The sequence below is a fragment of the Rhamphochromis sp. 'chilingali' genome (genome assembly GCF_963969265.1).
Source record: "Rhamphochromis sp. 'chilingali' genome assembly, chromosome: 4".
Lineage (NCBI taxonomy): Eukaryota > Metazoa > Chordata > Actinopteri > Cichliformes > Cichlidae > Rhamphochromis > Rhamphochromis sp. 'chilingali'.
In genome coordinates this window covers 17,374,376-17,394,780 of record NC_137948.1, presented here as the reverse complement: position 1 = coordinate 17,394,780, position 20,405 = coordinate 17,374,376, and the positions used below count along the sequence as shown (strand labels likewise).

At 41.3% G+C, this 20,405-nt stretch overlaps 1 protein-coding gene across 1 annotated transcript; it reads right to left on the bottom strand.

Annotated features, from left to right (window-relative positions):
* Window positions 1-16,034: 16,034 nt before the first annotated feature.
* Window positions 16,035-17,770, bottom strand: dand5 (DAN domain family, member 5). Its single transcript, XM_080881118.1, has 2 exons — window positions 17,133-17,770; window positions 16,035-16,851 (listed from the first exon to the last, which is right to left on the bottom strand). Exons 1-2 carry the CDS (start codon window positions 17,598-17,600, stop codon window positions 16,552-16,554), a joined length of 768 nt encoding a protein of 255 aa, XP_080737244.1. The 5' UTR covers window positions 17,601-17,770; the 3' UTR covers window positions 16,035-16,551.
* Window positions 17,771-20,405: the final 2,635 nt, after the last annotated feature.

Below are 20,405 nucleotides of genomic sequence, written 5' to 3'. Positions count from 1 at the left end.
TTCCTCATTCCCCACTCGCCCTCTCTCTGTCCATTGGTCTCCCTACTGGTTTCACTTAATAAGCTTCAAAGGTTTCTGGGCAACATGGTTTTCAGAAAAAAAGTTACCATGGCATTTTTTTGGCACACAACATCTTCTCTCTTGCTAAGGATATGGGGTTGCCATGACATCAGCGGGCACCTTATAAAGAATACAATTGTGTATGTGTGTATGTGAGCATGCATGCGTGTGTGCGTGCTCGATGGACATCGTTTGCCAACCGCAGCTAAATGCTTAGACGCTGGTAGAAAACACAAAAGCAATGACTGTGACAGAGTTCAACTTTTCTCCTGCAGCTCATGCTTACAGATCGCTATATTCCTCAACATACATACGCATGCAAACACTCCAGAAGACTCTAATCTCCTCTTCTGTTCTGTGGATGACTGCGATATATTTTGGACAACTTATTAAGAAAATTTTAGTGATTGAAGTCTGCATTTAATCTCACTGTCTCAGTGCTGAACATAGCATAAAAACATAACAGAACATGTGTTTGGCTTTGACATATTATTAATAAACTCAACAACAAAAGAACTGGCTAAGAGCGAACAGCATACATGTATTTTCTGCGAGTACATTCTGTGTTTGTTTTGGTTAAACTTACCCGTGAGAGTCTCAAATCCAAGTGCTAACTTTAAAATTGGCTCTGGATTCCCACTGATGGTTAATGTTTTCATACTGGCATCTTTATTTGTTTCTGCTAATGCTTGTGTGTGACTTTGAATGTGCATGTGCATTTATTTAGTGCACTTTTATCCAAAGTAATTATCCTTGAATTTACTTGTAATTCCTCATATACTGCATAAACAGTACACAACTGATAGCAATGACTGCAAAGGTCATGGCTATATTAGTCAGACTGACTGTGATTTGTGTACATTATGAGTAATATATGACAATTAATTTTGCTTGTTTTTTATGATTATCAAAGTTGTATTGCATTGGTTAAACGACACTATCACAGCCAACCCCTGGATTTCACTACACACTTTAGTGTAAATCTATTCCCTACTAATACTGAAAATAATGGGAAGCTTGAGCAAGCACCACATATCTCTAATTTAGGTTGAATTCATGTTGATTTAAGTCTGCCTTTCCTCTAAATTGTGCAACATCTAACAACTGAAACTATAATTTCCTTTTTTCTCAAGCAATAGAAATGGAAAAGTGGTGCTTTGGTCATTTTTTTGTGTGTCTATTTAACCCAGTGAATGCTAAAAACACCCATCAATCATGACATAAAGGAGTAATTATATTTTGTAAACCTTTTCAAGAAATGAAAAACTTCTCAAATCCCCCCTGAAGTTGAAAGAGACCCCGCTTTGCCCTCTTACAGTGCCAGTACTGTACATCTGTACAATCCTATGGACTCTTATCCCTCTAGTGGCCTCTAGTGGCTTATATATGATGTCACTGTGATCTCACATTTCATGAACGGAGCCTCTGGTGTCCGTTGTCTCCATTGTACACGGCTGTGTCCCACAGCTCCAACAGCACATATTCATTTTATACACCATATACTAATCATCATGGTACTGAGTCAGAATGTGTTGAACAAAAATACAAAAAAAGTAGGTTAAAAGTATTTCAGTAATTTATAGACATATATATATTTAAATATTATGAAATGATACTTGATATGAAAAGTGAATAAAAGTGTGTCACTCCCAGTTACACTTCTAAAACACACATCGTTATAGCTTTGGTAGTATTGAATAGTTATATTGAGTTTTCCAAGATATTTTGGCCGTGTCTCACCGACACCCACTGGATATTTATTTCATCTCCTCCATTACCTTTTGTGCATCACATTGTGGCTGAATAATGTGCATCGGTAGCATATAGAGTGATTGTATAACCTAGATTCTGTCAGGTGCAAGAATACATCATTAGGAGATTATGAACACACTCAATACCAGAAGTGTCAAAATCATTTTACATCATTGGCCAAAAGCAGTCTAATTTTAACTTAGAGTGAAAAGACCAGTAAAGCTATTTTCTGGGAAAAAAAAGAAACAAAACCTGGAGATAAAAAAGATAAAAAATAAAAACAACAAATAGTTTCCCTTACTTTAAATGTAAAGACGTTTAACTACACATTTAATTCCAGATGTGCCTTAAGAAAAAGGAATGCGATTGCAACAGTTTTTCCACATTATAAAGAAACACTGCTGTAGAAACACATCAGCACAGCTCTTTGGGACCTCATTGTAAGAAAAAAAGGAGTTTATCTTGTAGGCAATTTATCAAAAAATTATTTATGAATTTAAAGAAAGTGTCCTTTTTTTTACTATGTAAAAACCCTGAAAATCAGTTTTAAAGAGTAAAAAAAATGTCTCAGTCATTAAATTGAATACTAACAATAAAAAACAATTATTGCTCTTTCATACTTTATTTACTTTGGAATAATGACAGGCCAGGGTTTTGTCTTTGTTTGTAAGATGACCAGCGACCATACAGTTAAATGAAAACTGTGAAAGGTCAGCAGTTTCCAAAGCTACCCTTTAGTTTGCCAGTTTTAGCCTGCGGGCTGTATGTTTAACACCCCTACTCTATAACAAAAAGCTACTTAGAATCAGTATATTATTATATGGGATCAGTGCACAGTATTTTGTTTTTTAATTTCAGTGGCTTTTAACCTAAACAATGGTTCTGTACACACTAATCTACACCATTCAAATACCTTCATATTGTACTTTGCTTCATATTCACTCCATCTCTGCGTGGACTTACACACTAGCAATACCACTTTAGTAATAAAGTATCACTCAAATAAATTTTGAAATATAAAACAATATGATATAAAAACAAAAAGTGCAAAACAATACCGAAAAATGCCTCAAATAAATGTCTGCTGTTTAATCCAGTCAGGATGAGTTATTCTGCTTATTTAGATAAGTGCGGTGCCTTAAATTAGTACAAAAATCAAACTTGTGTCAGGGACATGAACTTTCTCTTACAGTCGAGCTCACAAGGAGAGGCTACAAGAGGGGTAACTTATCAGGTTTTGAAATAATAAATACAAAAAGCATTCCACCTACATAAAAATGTGAGGAAAAGTTTGCGTGTTATGAACAAGTTTGTGTCCCTCTTGTTTGCACCCCTGAGGCCATGTGTGACCTTTGCAAGCAACAAGGTATGTGGATCATCTCGGGCTTTGTCAAAGCTTCACCCAGCCGATAAGAAAGGACTGCTTTAGAAAAAATGGCCAAAAAAAAATCCCCCCAAACACTCACCCCCCTGAAACGAAAAAGTGATGATAGCTATCCAAAATAATCTTTTTTTTCCTTCTTAAATGACAGTTTATTTTTTCTATGTAAGCTTCGAGCATTGAGCAGGCCAGTAAGAAGAAAGACAGGATTGTGAAGGCTTTGGAAAATAAGCTTGTGACAAGTCCTGCACTTGCAGTGGATATGTGCAGTACTAATGTGTTCAGCTTGGCTTCACCCTAGCGATATAAAACACCCTATGGAGCTCAGGTCATATAATTTGCCTTCTCTCAAAAGAAAAAGGAAAAAAAAATCCCTCCCTGGGAACCAGAACATGAGTTTAATAGTTATTCTTATTAGCTCGCACAACTGCTGGGAGCCTGCAAAATAAAATAGCTGTTTTTCTGTTGATCTGTTTACACTCGCCTAAGGAACTTTACCGCAGAAGGAGCCAAGACTCCAGAATAAAAAAACAAAACAAAACCTTTTTCTCTCTCCCTCAGATCTAAAGTGGACTTATTATGTTACCCATGGCAGTATTCCCAGTGTGGAATTAGGACTTTGAGCTCCGATAACGTTCTGAATCCCAGCACGGCCCTGCTTTAACTGGTGGTGGTCACACACCGCTCTCTGTCTTGCCCTGAGCCAATCCAGCCGAGGAATTAGTCATTAATAGGGGGACGACTTCGGGCTGCTACTGTTTCCCATAGCGGTGAAAGAAAGAATATTATTTACAATGATCTTTGTGCCGCTGTGTGGTCTCAGAAATGGTTCTCACTCTGTTTTTTTGGGTGTATGTGTGTGAGTTACATCTCGGCTGCCCTAAACAACAGTTGCGTTAGTTCATCTGTTTCACATCCTCCATAACTGAAATCGCAGCAGCTTAGTAACCCCCTCATGCACCTTAAACCTCTCCGTACCTCTGGTTCCTTATCATTAGCAGTGTAGTCTCTATGCCCCTGTGTTGCTATAGGAAAACAAAAGAGTGCAAATCTTCCAATCTCCTTAATGTTCACTAATCTAACGAGTGCGGCGGGGATATTAAGCAGATTGCTGAGCATTACATTTTACCATTAGAGACATAGCCATCAGCCATTTCGGCACTTCTGGATTCTTTTCCTCAAAAGCCCCCCCCCCCCCCCCACCCCCCTAAAAAAAAAATAAAAAAAAAAATCAGATTTTACCATTATTTCTCCAGTCTGATCCTATCGGCCTGCTGCGTCTTGGGTAGATTATGATTTGGCATGATGAAGAGAAGTAATCAAATCATGCTGCTGCTAAGTGTGGTTACTGCTGAGTGCGGGAGAAAGTGAGTGGGAGTATGTGTGACCATGTGTGTGTTTTTGACAGCGACTGAGAAAGAGAAAATGGCATGGTAACAAGCCAAGTTAATAAAGGGAAACAATTAGGACATAAAAGATTGATATAGCCCACAGTTTTTAATGCTCTTGTCCCTCTTAATGAAATCCCTTTGACTATATCTGCTTCACACACAGAGACACGTATATGGACATGTACACACTCATTATAGTGATCCCATTGCTTCCCTCAGGCTCTTCTGACAGGTGTGGCTCCCACACAGACACATAGATAAACACTCACACACACACACACACATGCACAAACCAGGCCCTACAGGGCATTTTCCCTATCCTGGGACTGCACAATGGGCACTTTGTACACCCTCCCACCTCCCAACCCTGGCCCTTACCATCAACACCCCACCACCCCCTCCCAACGGCTTCCAGCACATCCCTTTTTAAATGGGAGATTATGCAAATGAGCACACACCATTGCAGCACCCCACATATAAGTGATGTGCATTGAGGGAAATCTGTAGTCTGTCTATGGGAGTCAGCACATGGATGTTTTTACCTACTGAGCAACGGACGTGGCCTAAATACACAGTCGACATCCCAGGTGTTTGAAGCCATATGATGATATTTCTTCTATCAGTCACGAGCGGCAATGTTGTTTTTCACATTCTCCCGAATAATTTAGTTATTTTATCCCAAATATGTTTCTAAAATGTCTCCTTTCACCAGTGGAAAAATATTTCTTCTGCATTGCCGAGAAATCTCAAAACTGACAAAATAGGCTCAGACGATCTGATCTGAAACTGCAGTGCGTGGACTGAACGAAGAGCCTTTGCAAATTGGTGCATGAGACTTTTTGCACGCAGTCAAAATACGAAGAGCACCATTCATTTTTTGTGACGGACGAGGTATTCAGATCCCTCAAAGAAGTATAAAAGCTACGACTGCACGATTTAAAAGTGAACAAAAAAGTCCAAAGCAACAACAACAAAATGTACAATATAACACTGCTGGTGTGATTTTATTATTGTAACATTTATTAATGAACAGGCAAGTGTTACTTCTTGAAATGCTGCCAGTTGATGTACTTTATGTAAGAGTTTCACTATTAATGGACTGTATTTTGTAGACACTTGACCTAAAAGTAATCTTCTTTGTCAGATAAATGTAGCATGTCCTTCAGAGATGTTCTGAAAAAAGAAACTCTCCAGACTGTACTTGATTGTTGCACATAGTTGTATTCTGCCACCTAATAATAATGAAAATCTGTCACTGTCAACGCTGCAAAATCATACAAAAAGAAATCAGAAATTTGGAGCTTCTGAGGGGAAAGAATGTGAGTGAACTTGATTCCCGAGAGTCAGGAGAGCAGAGGGCAAGCTCAGCACAAATACCAGAGTAGCCCATTTAGATAAAATAAGATGTAGATGCATATCAAAAATGAAAGCGAGGCTTTAAAAACAGCTGATACTCACTTCCATAGGGTGCCGATTAGAGGGGTGTGCAGACAGAGAGGTGCTAGAGATGAACACGGATACACACAAACCCACACGGCGAGCTTGTTACATACAGCAGTTAGGTTCGGGGTCAGGCTGGGACACAGGTTACCACAGGGTTAAAGCCTCGTGCACATGAGAAAAACAGCAGAAACAGATTTAAGAGAGAGGTGGATGCCAAGAGTGCCATCTGTTTTAGTTACACCCCCCCCCCCTCCAGTTTCCTCTCTCTCCTCTCTCCCATCCCTCCCTAGCTTTCTCCATCTTTGTCTCTCTGCGCATTCCCCACCGATCCCATCTTCCCATCTAAAGCCACAAACATATTTTATCAACAGCTAAATTTTGCTCTCCATTATTTGCTTTCTGAACACCGCTCGAAGCACTGGTAATCAACTAAGATCGCATAGCTACAAGGACGGGCGTGGGGATGGGGAGGAGAGGGGGGTAAGATAAGTCCAAATCTGGCAACCGTCTCTAGTGTAATGACACCTCCATCTCTATGGAAAACCATCCCTTTTGTCTTCACTTGCATGGAAGCTCTTTCTTTTTACTGTTTTGTTCCCAGAAAACCCATGGAACATTTGCCAACATTTTTAAGAGCTGCGAAAAGCAGGATTTTTTTTCTTCTGTTTTTTTTTTAAGTCTTCCACCTCGCAGGTGTTTCTTTTTAAGGCGTGCTCGACAATGCCAAGTTCGTCTTGGCTCGTCTTGAATGCCGCGGGCCTCGGGGGGAGAGAAAAAAAAAAGCGAGGTTGGAGAAATCTTATTGATTAGCAGTTGTCGCTTCCCTTTTCTTTATCTCACTGTGGCTCTCCTTTTCTATCTCACTCACTCTATCGCCACACACTTTTTTTTAAACTGTCGATAAGGGGATGAGAAACCTTTAAAGGACAGGGCCAAGAAAGGAAGAGAGTGAATGAAATCTGGACTATAGCATAAAACTCTCTCCTCTCTCACAGGAAGTGGCTGGGCTTTTTTTTTTTGAGTGTCAAAGAATAAGCTTTAGCAAAGAAAAAAAAATGTCTGTCACATTTAAGTGAGCATTTGTGTATACGTTTGCATGTCAGAGACTCTCAGCTCACACTAGAGTCCTCAATGTGGGGCTTTTTTTTATTAAGAGGAATCTAATTTCCCTCACACCTTCAGGCTAACATCTCATAGATGCTGTCAGAGCTGATTTATGATGCACGCCTTCTTTTAATACAGAAAATGGAAAAGAATAATCAATCTTATCTTATTCGGATGCGCTCCTGTTTGTCTGATTAGTATTCTAGGAGTAAGTGACACAAACGCAGCCAAACTGGGTTCATTAATATCAAGAAGAATTGCTGCTCGTTAGAGCCACCATGTGGCGCAGATATAAACAGCAACCATCTTGTTCACGGGGAATTTGATAACTGTCAAATCCGTGTTTGGTCCTAACAAAATGTCATGTGAAAGTTATAGCTACAATAAGAAATAATGGATCCATGTTGCTTCCCTTGAGAGAGACAGAATTGATTCCGTTTTTTTTTTAAATTAGAGAGTGGGTGAAAAGAGAGAATAAACAGGTGGACTGCCAGTTAGGATCAGTGCTACACCGGCTGGATGGAAAGAAACATGGGGAAAAGAGGGAGGGAGGAGGAGAGCTCAGAGAGGAGGATGAAAAGAGGAAAACGGGAAAGAAGTGCCATCTGTTTTTTGTTTTTTTTTGGGGTGGGGGGCATAAAATATGAGTAGCGTTCAGAGGCAGAATTTTAGTATAGACTCTGGGTGTGAAAGGACTTTTCATACAAGGAGGGAGGAGACTACAAGGGCCAGAGAGAGGTAAGGGAGAGAGGGCAGATAAGAGGGAGGTGGACAGATGGAAGACAGAAAGATGAGAGAGGGGGAAAGAGTGAGTGAGAGTGAGAAGGAAAGAGGACCAGAGATTGGGTCTGACATCAGGAGGGGACATGACTCGACATGCCGGCTCAACCCAGCTGGGTCAACGCTCTGCACTGCCATGTTGTTTTGGCTTGGCATCCCCTGCTCTTACAAACACAGACACACGCGGCCACGCACGCACACATACACGCGTACAAACTGACAAACAAATCCAGTCACCCACAGCTTGCTCGCTCCCTCATTCGCACTCTCCCAGTCTCATATCTAGACACACACTCATTCGCAGACAAACACACACTAGCTCACACCCAAAATGCCATGGTTTTGGCTAGAACTGGACGGGCAGGCGAGGGCCCTGGACTAATGGAAACGCCAAACTCGTTACTCTAACGCTGGGTGACAAGGGCACCTTGGGCTGCAGATGTTCCTGCTGATGACAGATGGAGCCTGGCACTGCCAGGGGACAGTGGGCCAGGCCTGCGCCAGCTCCATGCCACCTGCACCCCTCCTCTGTACCCCTCCACACAAACTCCAGCATGCACACACTGCCTCGCTTTCTCACTTGGCCTATCTCTCTTGAACACTGGCGCACTGCCCCCCCCCCCACCTCCCCCCTTTGTACCCCCACCCCCTATGCGTATGTCTGTCTCTCAATCACTCTTCTTCTTTCTCTTTCTCACACACTGGCATGATACTACTCCTCCTCTGCCCACTGTGATGATGACTGTTTGATGGATCACTGTTTGCGGACAGATATCTATGACACTGGCAAAATGTGCTGGATGAATTGTGTCTGTAGTGGTCCTGATCTTATTAGCAGTCCGAACAAAAATGCGTGTTTCATGAGCCCCATTCAAGATGAACTGCTTTGCAACACATAATCCGGTGCTGCATCCCAACGAGCGCTTTCAAAAAAAAAAAAGAAAGAGAGAGACGGTTACCAATGTTTGTCACACATTTTGTCAGTGTTATCCGATGGCTGAGTGTAATCCGTAGCCATTCCCACTTTTGCAGAAAGCAGATTCCAGATCAGCTAATGCATGATGGAGACTGTGTAATGATACCATTTATCTTCATGGAAGTGGTGACAGGCTTCTGGAGGTGATTCGCTGGTCTGGCTCAAGCAGACAGTCCACCAGGATAATTTGCTTGATGCTGTTAGTAGCCAGATTACCAAAGTGTGCTCAGCTGTAAATTTGATGATGATGGCTTTTTGCGAGGCTTTCAGTTCTCGGCTCACCATGAAAGAATATCCTGAATCGAGTGAGAAACAACCAGTGATGTTTCTCACTGTGAAAGGCCTCTTCTTTTTCCCCCTCTTTTCTTTTTTGCTCTTTTACTTATTTCTCATCTTAGCTTCTGGTCAGATGTTAAAGATAAATAAAAGGGAACTACGCTGGAGTGGGCGAACACATGAGGAAAACAGGGGGAGGTAAGCCCAGGGTTCACATCAAAGTCTTTTTTTCTCACAGAAAATGGGATGAGATTCTGGAAAAGTGCTTGTGCTGCCACGCCAGCTACAAATCCAGGCACTTCGTCTGTCAGTCTGGGAATCCAAGTGCTGAAAGAACACCAAGACACCAGAGATTCATATGTTTGCCGTTTCATAAATTTTGATAAATCTGACCAGGCCCGGTAGCCAAAGTTGTGTCTCCAAGTTGGCTCAGAGTGGTCTTTCCCACTGTTGGAATTTGTGGACTGTGATATTGAAATACTCTGTGATTAATGTGTATTTTGACATTGAAATGTTATAGAAGTCCCGTAAATGGAACAAACAACGTGCACCAAACGTGCATCAAAGTTTCATGGGAGCTTGTGAATCTGTCAGTGTAAAAACCACTTAGCAGCCTCCGGTTTTTCATTGTGACTACAACTCTTTGGAGGGTTTTTTTTTTCAGTACCATTACTGCTGCATTTTTGGTGCTGCACCCCCTTTCCCTACTAATTCAGCACTCTTGCATCAAGCTTGCATCTCTCAACCCCTCCCTTTCATCACTTCATCCAGAAACCATGTGCGGCATGTCATTTCAACTCCCTCCATACTGAAGAAGGGCCCCTAACAAAACAAAACAATTATCTTTCCCCTCGTTAGGACCTGGCTTGCATCCCCTCTCCCTCTTTAACTCGCCTCTTCCTCCTGTCGGACCCAGCCTTTGGTCTTCCCCTTCCGTAGCTGTCTGTGTGACAATAAGTTGAGCTGAGGGTCTCTTAAGTGCTTCTGGAGTGGAGCGTTTAGCTGATTTTAGGCTTCATGTTTCTTTCAAAGGCCTCAGAAGGAACAGGGGCGCAGGATAGTTTTGACATAACGACGAGGACGAGGTGCTCGAGGGAGAAAAATGAAGGGAAGGCAAGAGAGCAGAAGTAGTTCAGCAGATGATGGCATGTAGTGGTATGAGGTGGGCGCTGATGTGTGTTGCTTAAAAGGAAGGGGAATGGATGGGTTGGCAGTGGAAGAGTGAGCAGGTTTCACCATGCCAGCTCTTAATTACTTTAATTGGAGTCATTAGCTAAGTGAGCATGAGAGACATCACCTGCATGGCATGCAGGACCGCACCTGCCACAGCGACATTGCTATCATCATCACACTCCAGCAGAGGGTTTACTGACAGCTCGACACTCAGCAGCAATAATCACCACAAATATATTCACAAGTACAACCCAAGCAAATACAAATATCATCAAATGCAGATAGAAATCACTCAAATATCACTCTTAATGAAATAGAACTTTTTTAGAGAAACTACAGATGCTGCATCTTAGGGATCATCAGATAATAAAAAAGCAGGTTAAGGATACTGTTGGTCTCTTAGTTGAGTCTGAAAAATAGACAAATAACTAAGTGTGTAAGTGGTAGGTGTGTGCAGGAAGAATGATTGCAGCTTTCAAAACCTCTTTCTGTGTTTACATGATTATTTTAACAGAAACTACAAACGTTGTGAACATATTTCATAAGAACAGCCAAATCACATTGAGCTTATATCAGGCAATGTTACATTTTTACATCAATCCACATTTCTATGCTTAGACTTAATCTTTTAAAGCAATGCATTTCTGAACATAAAAAATTCTCATTTACCACGTTTCAACTGCTAAGCAATGTCAAAATTTTAGCGATAGAGTCATATAATCTTGATTAAGAGATTGTGTGAAATCTAAAGGTAATAAATGAGATTTATGGAGTTGTGTTTTCCATTTGTGGTCTGCTTGTAGCCCTTGGTTGAGCAGGCTCTGGGTGTGTGCACGTAAATAGCTGAGAGCACAAGAGGGAGGGTATTTGAGAGCTGTAAACTCGAAACCACGGACTATTGTCTGGTGACAGTTTAGCTTTGTATAAGCGCTTTTAATCCATCTGCATTCTTTTAAAATAATGAAAGGAAGAAGTGTTGGCCTGGCTTTACTGGAAGCCACAAAAAACTGGCCTATGGTCAGCAGACTTGCCAAGGTGTTCCTTAACTGAATCTCATGTGATGTCTTGCTCCGTCTTCTCCACATTAAATCAGGTTGTAATTGAATTAAATGTTGTTTCAATCTCTTGTAAAACCTTTTAAAGAAATAAAATAAACCCCCTTCACCTTACAGTGTCAGATTAGCAAAAGTCTAACTCACACAGAACCAGAAAAACCCATTCAGTTATTTTACTATGGTTACTGGTTAAAACTACATCAACATTTTATCCAATAACAAACTTTTGTAGGGCTACACCTATCTTTGTTCTGCTAAGCACCCAACAGACAGTCTGGCGGGCAGGTTGGCAGTCAGGCAGAATGGCAGTAGGCTGGCAGGCCTAGCCCGGGGCGCCATCTCCAGCAGAGCCAACTCTGACCAGCTGGTCCACACTAACACCACAGAGTGAACATGTACTGCTGCATCAGAGGGGAAATGGATGTTATAACTGTGGAACAGACACACTCTCACCTAGAACCTGACACCTACAGCAGTAGACCTCTACTGCGGGGATTTAGGTGATAACACACCATCTCACCTATGACTTAACAGGTCTTACAAATAATCCTTCTGGTATACCTCTTCACCATTCAAATTTATTTCCAGAGAGTGCATCCTGGACCCCTGTTCACCCTTACCCGCAGATGCCAGATCTAGGAGCATGATCACTACTCCACTCAGGTCCAAACTAAGCAACAAGCTCCAGGGCGAAAACATAAAGCCAGCACTAAAGTGCCAAAAACTGCAGTGCCTTCAACAAATACTTGAGGCTAGCTTTAAAAAGGGCACATTAAATCCCCATAGATGTTAAAAGGTTCCCCAACTGTACCATCTATTAAGACTTAAACTTTGTATTTTTAAGGTGTGACCACATTATAGCTGGCAGGTCAGGCTTCACTATTGCTCCATCAAACCAGTAAACTGTATCCATCATCTGAGTTTGTGGTAAACTGGCCCTAAAAATCATAGAAACATATTGTCTAACCAGATACATATTCTGGATGGGATTGCCTTGGCCTCCAGTAACACTGTGAGGAATCTTGGAGTCATTATTGAGCAGGATATGTCTTTCAGCACACACACATTAAACAAATATGTAAGACTGCTTTCTTGCATTTGTGCAATATCTCTAAAATTAAAAACATTGTGTATCAGAGTGATGCTGAAAAACCAGTGCATTTGTTACTTCTAGGTTGGACCACTGTAATTTATTATAACCAGGTTGTTCTAAACACTCTCTGAAAAGCCTTTGATTGATTCAGAGCACTGCAGCTAGAGTACTGAGCGGGACTAAAAAGAAAAAACATATTTCTTCCATATGAGCTTCACTGGCTTCCTGTTAAATCCAGAAACAAATTTAAAATCCTTCTCCTTCAAACTGCTGAATCAAGTCTCATCTTAAAGACCTCGTAGTACCGTATCGCCCCAAAAGAACACTTTGCTCTCAGACGTCTGCCTTACTTGTAGTTCCTAGGATATTTAAAAGTAGACTGGGAGGCAAAGCCTTCAGCTTCCAGGACCCTCTTCTGTGGAACCAGCTCCCAGTTTCTATATTAGAGACAGACAATCTCTCTATTTTTAAGATTATGCTTAAAAATGTCCTTAATTTTGATTAAGCTTGTAGTTAGGGTTGGAGTAGGTGGCTCTAAGACAGCGGTCCCCAACCCCCGGGCCTCAGACCGGTACCGGTCCTTGAGTTGTTTGGTACCGGGCCGCGAAAGTTGAGGTGTGAAATGTATGGTTTTCATGGTTTTTATCGTTTTTCAGCGTTATTTTGTTATCGTTTTTATCGTTAACTCGGTTTTCCTGGGTCTTTTCATGTGTGTTATGAATAAATCTTCTTTTTTTCGGTACCGGTACTAGTTTTATTTTGTTGTATTTATCCGCGACACCTTAAAGGCCGGTCCGTGAAAATATTGTCGGGCATAAACCGGTCCGTGAGGCAAAAAAGGTTGGGGACTGCTGCTCTAAGAGATAAGGTTACTCCCTAAAAGAGGGTTACTCTTTTAGTTATGCTACAGTAAGCCTTGACTGCTGGGGGCAGTGTGTTTCTTCTTCTTTTTCTTTTCATTCTCTGTGTTTATACATCACTGTATTTAAACATTAGTTATTATTAATTTATGGCACTCGTCCCCTCACCTCCCATGTTGCAGCAGAGTGCTGTCCCTCCCTGAGTCAGATTTCTTTCTCTTAAAAGGGAGTTTTTCCTTACCACTGTTGTACCAAAGTTTTTCCTTACCACTGTTGCCTAGTGCTTGCTCATAGGTCATCTGATTGTTGGCGTTTTCTCACTATTATTGAAGGAGTCTCTTCGCCATAAGAAAATAAAGCACCTTGACACAACAATTCCTGTGATTTGATGCTATGTAAATAAAATTGAAGTTAAATTAAATGGACTTGGTGGTACTTGTCCTTCTTACTCACTTGAGCACTCAAAGTGTTCACTATTTCACTCAATAAAACACACATACATACATTTACATAGCATTTTTATCTATGCCTAAGCCCTTTCCAACATTCACACACACATTCACAATGGCTGCATCAGGGATAATATGAAGTATTTTTCTTAAGGATAGTCAGGCATGCCAACTTGCCAACATGCCTTCCAGTTTGGTAGATCACCTGCCCTAACACCTAAACCACAGCTACCCACACGTTTAGTGGTATTTGGTAGCGCTAGTATAATCACACAGTGTGGTTAATTCTACTAATGGGCCACCCAAGAAATGTTTGGTAAGTTATATTGTTATTTTTTATTTGTCATTTAACACTATTTTGAGGTATTTTATCTCTGTGCAATGGGTGCACCTTGCTAACCAAGCTCGCTAGCTAGCTGATAGCTTAGCACATCATGCTGTGATCTCAATTTTGTCAGTTACTGCTACAGAAAAAAACAAAAAGGGAAAAAAACGCATTAAGTTATTTTTACTTACGGTATATGGTCCAGAGTAGCACGGTGATTTAGCTACAACGAAGCCCCAAGTAGCTAGCAAAGGTAGGAAAGGCCAGGAAATCAATGGAAAGATTTCATCAGCATCAAACTGGTTCAGTGTGGTAATTTTCCTTTTCTTACTATGAATCATAAAATACTTCAATGAGCACTTAATATATTATTATAATGAAGGAAAAAATATATATATAACTTTTCAATAATGAGCAAAATGGGCACCTATAAGTCTCACTTTATCATTCAGTTTCCTTTAAATTCACCTTGACTTAAGTAATATTTCTTGAGTTCCACCCCACCCTCCAACCCCCCCCCACACACACACACACACACATACCCATCACACATACCTCCCAACCATTTCCATGTCTGACAGTTAAAAGGCCTACACACACAGCGAGAGAAAAAGCAGGCAGCTCATTGTGCGTTTTAAAGCGCTAACTAGGCCACTTAGCACCCCGTGACGCTGATCTGATCCCCGAGGCGCTGAACTTGGCAGCAGGCCCTCCTCCTTTCGCTCCTTCCTTTCCCCTCGCCATGGGAACCAGGCCATCCTTAATGACACAGGAGTGCTCCACCGGATCCCACAATGCAAAGGGGGCTGACATCTGTCTTGCTAAGTGGTGCAATCTCTTGTGCACCTTGTTTGTTCAATCAACAACCGTCTTCATCCTCCCCTCCCCTCACTATGCCCATTTTTCTTTTTTTTTAATCTCTCTTCTTCCAGGAAAAAAAAAGATTGGAAAGAGGGTGATACAGGGAGAAGATAGTGAGCTCATCACTCTTTCTTTGTTAACATCATCATGCGGACTGATGGCAAATGCGCTATTGCATAATGACATTTAGGGAAATACAGCCATGATTAGTTATAGATTACTCAGACTTTGACATTTCACAAACAACCCTCTTCACTATGAGGAATTTGTTCATTGTCGTGTGAGTCTCCCAAGCTCTCCACCTTCTCTATATGTCTACGTATAGAGGGAAAAAAAGAAAAAGAAAACAAGTGCCTGATTAAAAGTGGCCCCTAATTCTTCACAGTTAAGACCTGGGCAAATATTTGTCCCATCAATCTCGGAAAATATAGCCATCAACGCAAGATGTTAATCACATGCTAATGGAATCCAAGGGACTCAATGCACCCCCGTAGTGCAATGAATGCTTTCACTTTTTCAGAAAGCCCACGTGAATGCAAATGGCCATCTAAGCAGCCATTTTGACAACATGCCAAGGCGACGTAAAGAGCCCCCTTCTTTATGCTCCTCTGGGAATGTATGTAGGGATGTGTGGGATGAGTTCACTTTACCAGGCCCAGGTGCCAGGATATAAATGAATAATAGGTTTTATGGGCTCTAACGGGGGGGGAAAAGCACATACACACATAATCACACATGCCCTCTTGCTCAAGTGCATCTGTGGTGAAGGATGTTCAAATTCCCACAGCTAGCTTGAAAAGAGATTGGGCATGAGAATAGGTGGTGCCTATACATAATTCAGGGGTCCATGCTGAAACAATTATGTTTGCTTACCGCTAAGTACTTGTGCTCAATAGCCTGCTTGCTGTCTAGTTCGGTGCTTTCAGATGTAAGTGCTATGTGCTAAAAGTCGATGGAACACGGCTTTTTAATAAAATATAGAAGCTGACACTTGAATGCTTGAATACAAGAGTGGGAGGGAAAAAAAACAACAAATGCTCTTCATGTTTTTTACTTGAGCTTTGCAGGCAAACTAAATTGCTCTTGTAAATCCAACAGTGTTGGCAGAAAACTAATTAGCAATGCCAGGAAAAAAAGGAATGCGGACAAAGAGGACATTTTAATGACAATATCACAGATCACAATATTTCAGTTTAGATTAATCTAAACACACTTTTAATCATAAGTCCAGTGTGGACCGTTTCTTTTGTTGCGACAGAAAAATGCGTGACCGAAGCTCAGGTCACTTTGTCAACAAGCGATGGTGGGAGAAGCCACCAGAACGTTTACCTTCTGAATAATACATTCAGACTCACAAATACAGATACACATACGATTACACATACAAATATTTGTTCCAGCTATTAAAATAATCACTTTATCGTTTATGAAAAATAGTGGCTCACTTTGGCTGTGATTTGATTCAAATTAAAAACTTGTCTCCTACTTGAATTTCTATGTGATTTGCAACACAGGATTGCATTCAGACAGCACAAAATGTCATGAAGCCTTGTTGCGGCAGCTTTTACAGTGTTACACGTGCCTGGAACCTGCAGCCATGGCGCTCTTTTCTTCACGGCCTGTCTCACACTTGCACTCTTCCACCACCATCACTCGCTTCTCCCGGACGTCGGCTCCACAGCGCAGAGGCACAGTAACAGTCTGAGCTTTTGATGGTGCACAGCGGGAGCAGGGGGCCCGCCGGTGGAAGGCTCCTGTCTCAGGACTCAGTCCTTCAAACTCTCCTTCAGACGGGACAAAGAGGGAGCTGCATTGGCCGAAACACAGCTTGTTGTGTACTGTCACTGTTTCGCATCCATCTGCTGTCACATGCTGGGAAGATGACAGCGAGGGTCAGGTTTAGGGTAAACACAGCAGCTATAGACATAAATGTTTCCTTTACCTCTGAGAAAGTAAAAATCAGCGCTTCAACACCACAGCTAATGCAGACTGTAATAATCTTTTTTTTTTTTTAAATCAACACTAATGTGACTAACAGTGAGAAATTTCCACTATTCTGTGTAGTCGTGTAAGAAGTCAGTTAACCTGACGCTGATTTGCATGTGCATATTAATGGGCAAAGAACTGAAAACGTATGATTCTTTGGCTCTTACCTGAGTGAAAGGTACTGCAGTGCATGTCTGCTTCATGTCCTTCAGGTTCACTGGCAAAGACATCTTGCCGCCTTTATCTATGACTTTCTGCCACATTTGCAGGCCCTGCTTCTTCTTTAGCTCTAACTCAGTGGGGTTTTTAGGGCGCAGGTTGTGTAGTGGATTTACAGGAGCCTTGTTGCCCACAGCCTGACCTGGACGACCGCGAGACAAGAAGGAAGGGAAGGGCAGTCTGGTACTGTGGGAAGGGGCTCTTCTGGGGGTCAGTCCTCTTCTGAAGAATCCAGACTGGGTCAGGGTATGATGGTCCAGCTGCACAACCTTGACAATCCCCCGGACAGGTTCCTCTGGTCCGCTGCCAGATGACTCAAAATCAACCCTGGATCCTTTCACATACGAGCTGTAAGGAAGTGTAAGAGCCGCCGCTGTCCAACTTGACAAAAAGATAAAGGCGATGAGGAGAGCCATACTCTGAGGAAAAGTTGGATAACTGGCAGAAATGACTTGAAACACTGAAATTATTTTAAAATTTACCACTATTGACTTTAAAACATTTAATTAAAAAAGAAATCTTTGTCTGGTAGTTTGTGGTCCAAGGTTCCAAATGGCAACCTTGCTGTCAGTGCTTTGCCAGTATGGCGGAGGGAGTCTTTTTATGTAGGTGGCTGCCAATTCTCACCTGCGTTTAATGCAAAGAAGGTGTCACAATTCCCACACCAGACCAGACATCACACCCAGCTTAAAAGTCCAGGTCGTGGATGGTTGCCAGACTGAGAGGATTTTAGTTTCAAAGCAAGTGTGGAAAAGACGGTCATAAAAACATAACATTTGAAAGGTGAGCTTGATCTCGGAGTTCAAACTAATCCGATCTGGGCTGATTCCACAAACACTAATTATGCTGCGACTTTTATTTAGAATGCTTTTAATTAAAAAATAAGAGAGAATATTTACAACAACAACAAAAGAACATCAACAGATATAGAAGTTTTTTCAACAGTTGAATGGAAAGACCTTCAGTCTCCTTCAGCATAGAGGAAGTATGAACACCATTCTTGTAAAACATGGTCTAATGTTTGCTATTTGCTGCCTAACAGCACCAAATATCCCATAGGTATTCATCTGGTTATAGAAAAACATATAAGATATCAATATCTTTTAAATAAAAGTCTTTTCTTGTCCTAGCACACAACCGCATATAATTTTTTATTGGCAGAAATGACTGCAGTGCTGATAAGAAAGAATTATAAATAAATAAATATAACGGTAAGAAAACATTAACAGTTGTGGGAATTTATTAGAATGAATCACTAAATTAGAATTCTTGATGCACAATTAACCTAAATTCAACCTGGAGGTCTGGGATTTTTACGTGTATGCGTAAACACTCAAAGTATACTCGCACAGTTTCAGAAAGACTTTTGAAACACTGTCTCATCAGCTGGGCCGGTCATTCAACAGGTGTTCCTGCTGCCTTTGACTGTAAAGCAATAATGAGTTTATGTTCCCCGTGTAAACAAACAGTCTCCTTCCCATGTATTCCCGCAAGCAGTTTCTTAGCCTCTCCCTTGGCATCCCATCATTGCGCCATTAGACTTGATTGTGCTCTGTCACCCGTGACGTGATCACATGCTGGCTGTTGAAAGCAGACTAGCTGACAGTCTTATAACAGAACCAGTGTTTAACTTTCTCATATACAAGCCTGGGCTTTAAAAGTCACTTTCCCCTCCCTTCTTCTCAGTTTCTGCTTCCCAGAATCACTATTTAACATTAGCGCATACAATGAGAAAGATTAGGAAAGGTAAATGAATCTGGTTTATTTGTAGGTTTTTTATCACATGCACTCATGTGGGTGACATTTGTAGTATCAACCTTATTTACCAGCAAGATAAGTAGTAATTCAAGGTTATGCGACTGTGTTTAAAAAGCATTCAAGGTCTAGTCCTCCAGCTACAGCATGATCATTCTCCACTAGAGGGCACAGTTTACAAACTATTGCCTCCTTCTTCCATTCAATTGCCCCTTTAGTATTTAAACAAACCTCCAGACTGTGACTGTGTGCATTTTACAATCAGTATTTTTGTAGAGCCCCTCTGTTGTTTCACTGCTTTTCAACAAAAGGCTGTACTGACAGGTTAGATCTGCTTTTCTTGCTTCCTTATTCTCAAGGGTTGCCACATCAGGTAGCTCCGGATGTGTGATTTGGCAGATATCTAAAGGCCTTCCTGATATAACTGCAAAAGGATTTGTGTCTCCTCCCAGTATTGAACTGGGAATCTTTGGACTCCTGTTCATTTATACCATTCTCTAGAAAGACACCAGTAAATATTTGAATAAACCAATGACACGTCAGCAGCTTGTTGTGGGGGTTAAAAGCTGAACAGGCGGCTTTTGTTTCTGTTTATTCAAATGACAAGTACACCATATAAAAGATGGCCCGTCATAAACTGTGACAATAAAGTTACTCCAGGAAGTAATGCATTAGAATTATTCACATACTGGAAGGAAACGGTCCATGAATGTGTAACTTTGTGAAAGCCCGACTGCCAGCTTTTTCCGACAATACCAGATTTGGATGAAAATATGTTTATCTAGTATGCAGTTTGGGCATTAACTTTCTGGACAAATCCGCTTTTTCGATTTCTCTATACGTCATATTAAATTACATTTTAAATCAAAGAATGGAAATGTGACTAAAAAGCAGACTTTTAACTTTTATTCAAGAGGTTGAAAGTAAAAATTTTGCATTAACTGTTTCGGGATTGCAGTCATTTTTATATGCAGTCCCAGATTTTTGGAAGCTCAAAAGTAACTGGTCAGAGTAACAATTTCAACACAAGGAGTGATTGAAACCATAAACATCACCAACTGCTGTGTTTCCTTTCTTGAAATGCTCTGTTATGCCACTGTGGCCTTCACCTTCAAGGGCTGCTTGTTTGTGGGTCTGTCTGCATTCACTTTTGCCATCAGAAACTGAGCATGCTCTGTTGGGATGAGATCAGATGACTGACATTGACATTGAAGAATTTCTCTTTTCTTTGCCTTTAAGGACTTCTTGGGTTACGTACATTTGTTTTGCATCATTATCCATTTGCACTGTAACACAAAGTCCTATCAGTTTTGCACCAGTTGGTTGCATCTAAGCAGAGAGTATAGCCCTGCACACTTCACAGTTCTTCCTGCTGCTGCTATCGGCAGTCATATCATCAATAAACATTAGTGACCCGATTTCACTTGCAGCCATACATGCCCATGAGCCGTTTCTTTTCTTCTTCA

Excerpts from the sequence above, each read along its gene's own strand:
- dand5 (XM_080881118.1), bottom strand. The coding sequence starts at position 17,600 with ATGGCTCTCCTCATCGCCTTTATCTTTTTGTCAAGTTGGACAGCGGCG. Across the intron at positions 16,852-17,132 it reads CTGCAGTACCTTTCACTCAG|CATGTGACAGCAGATGGATG; the intron begins GTAAGAGCCAAA and ends TCATCTTCCCAG.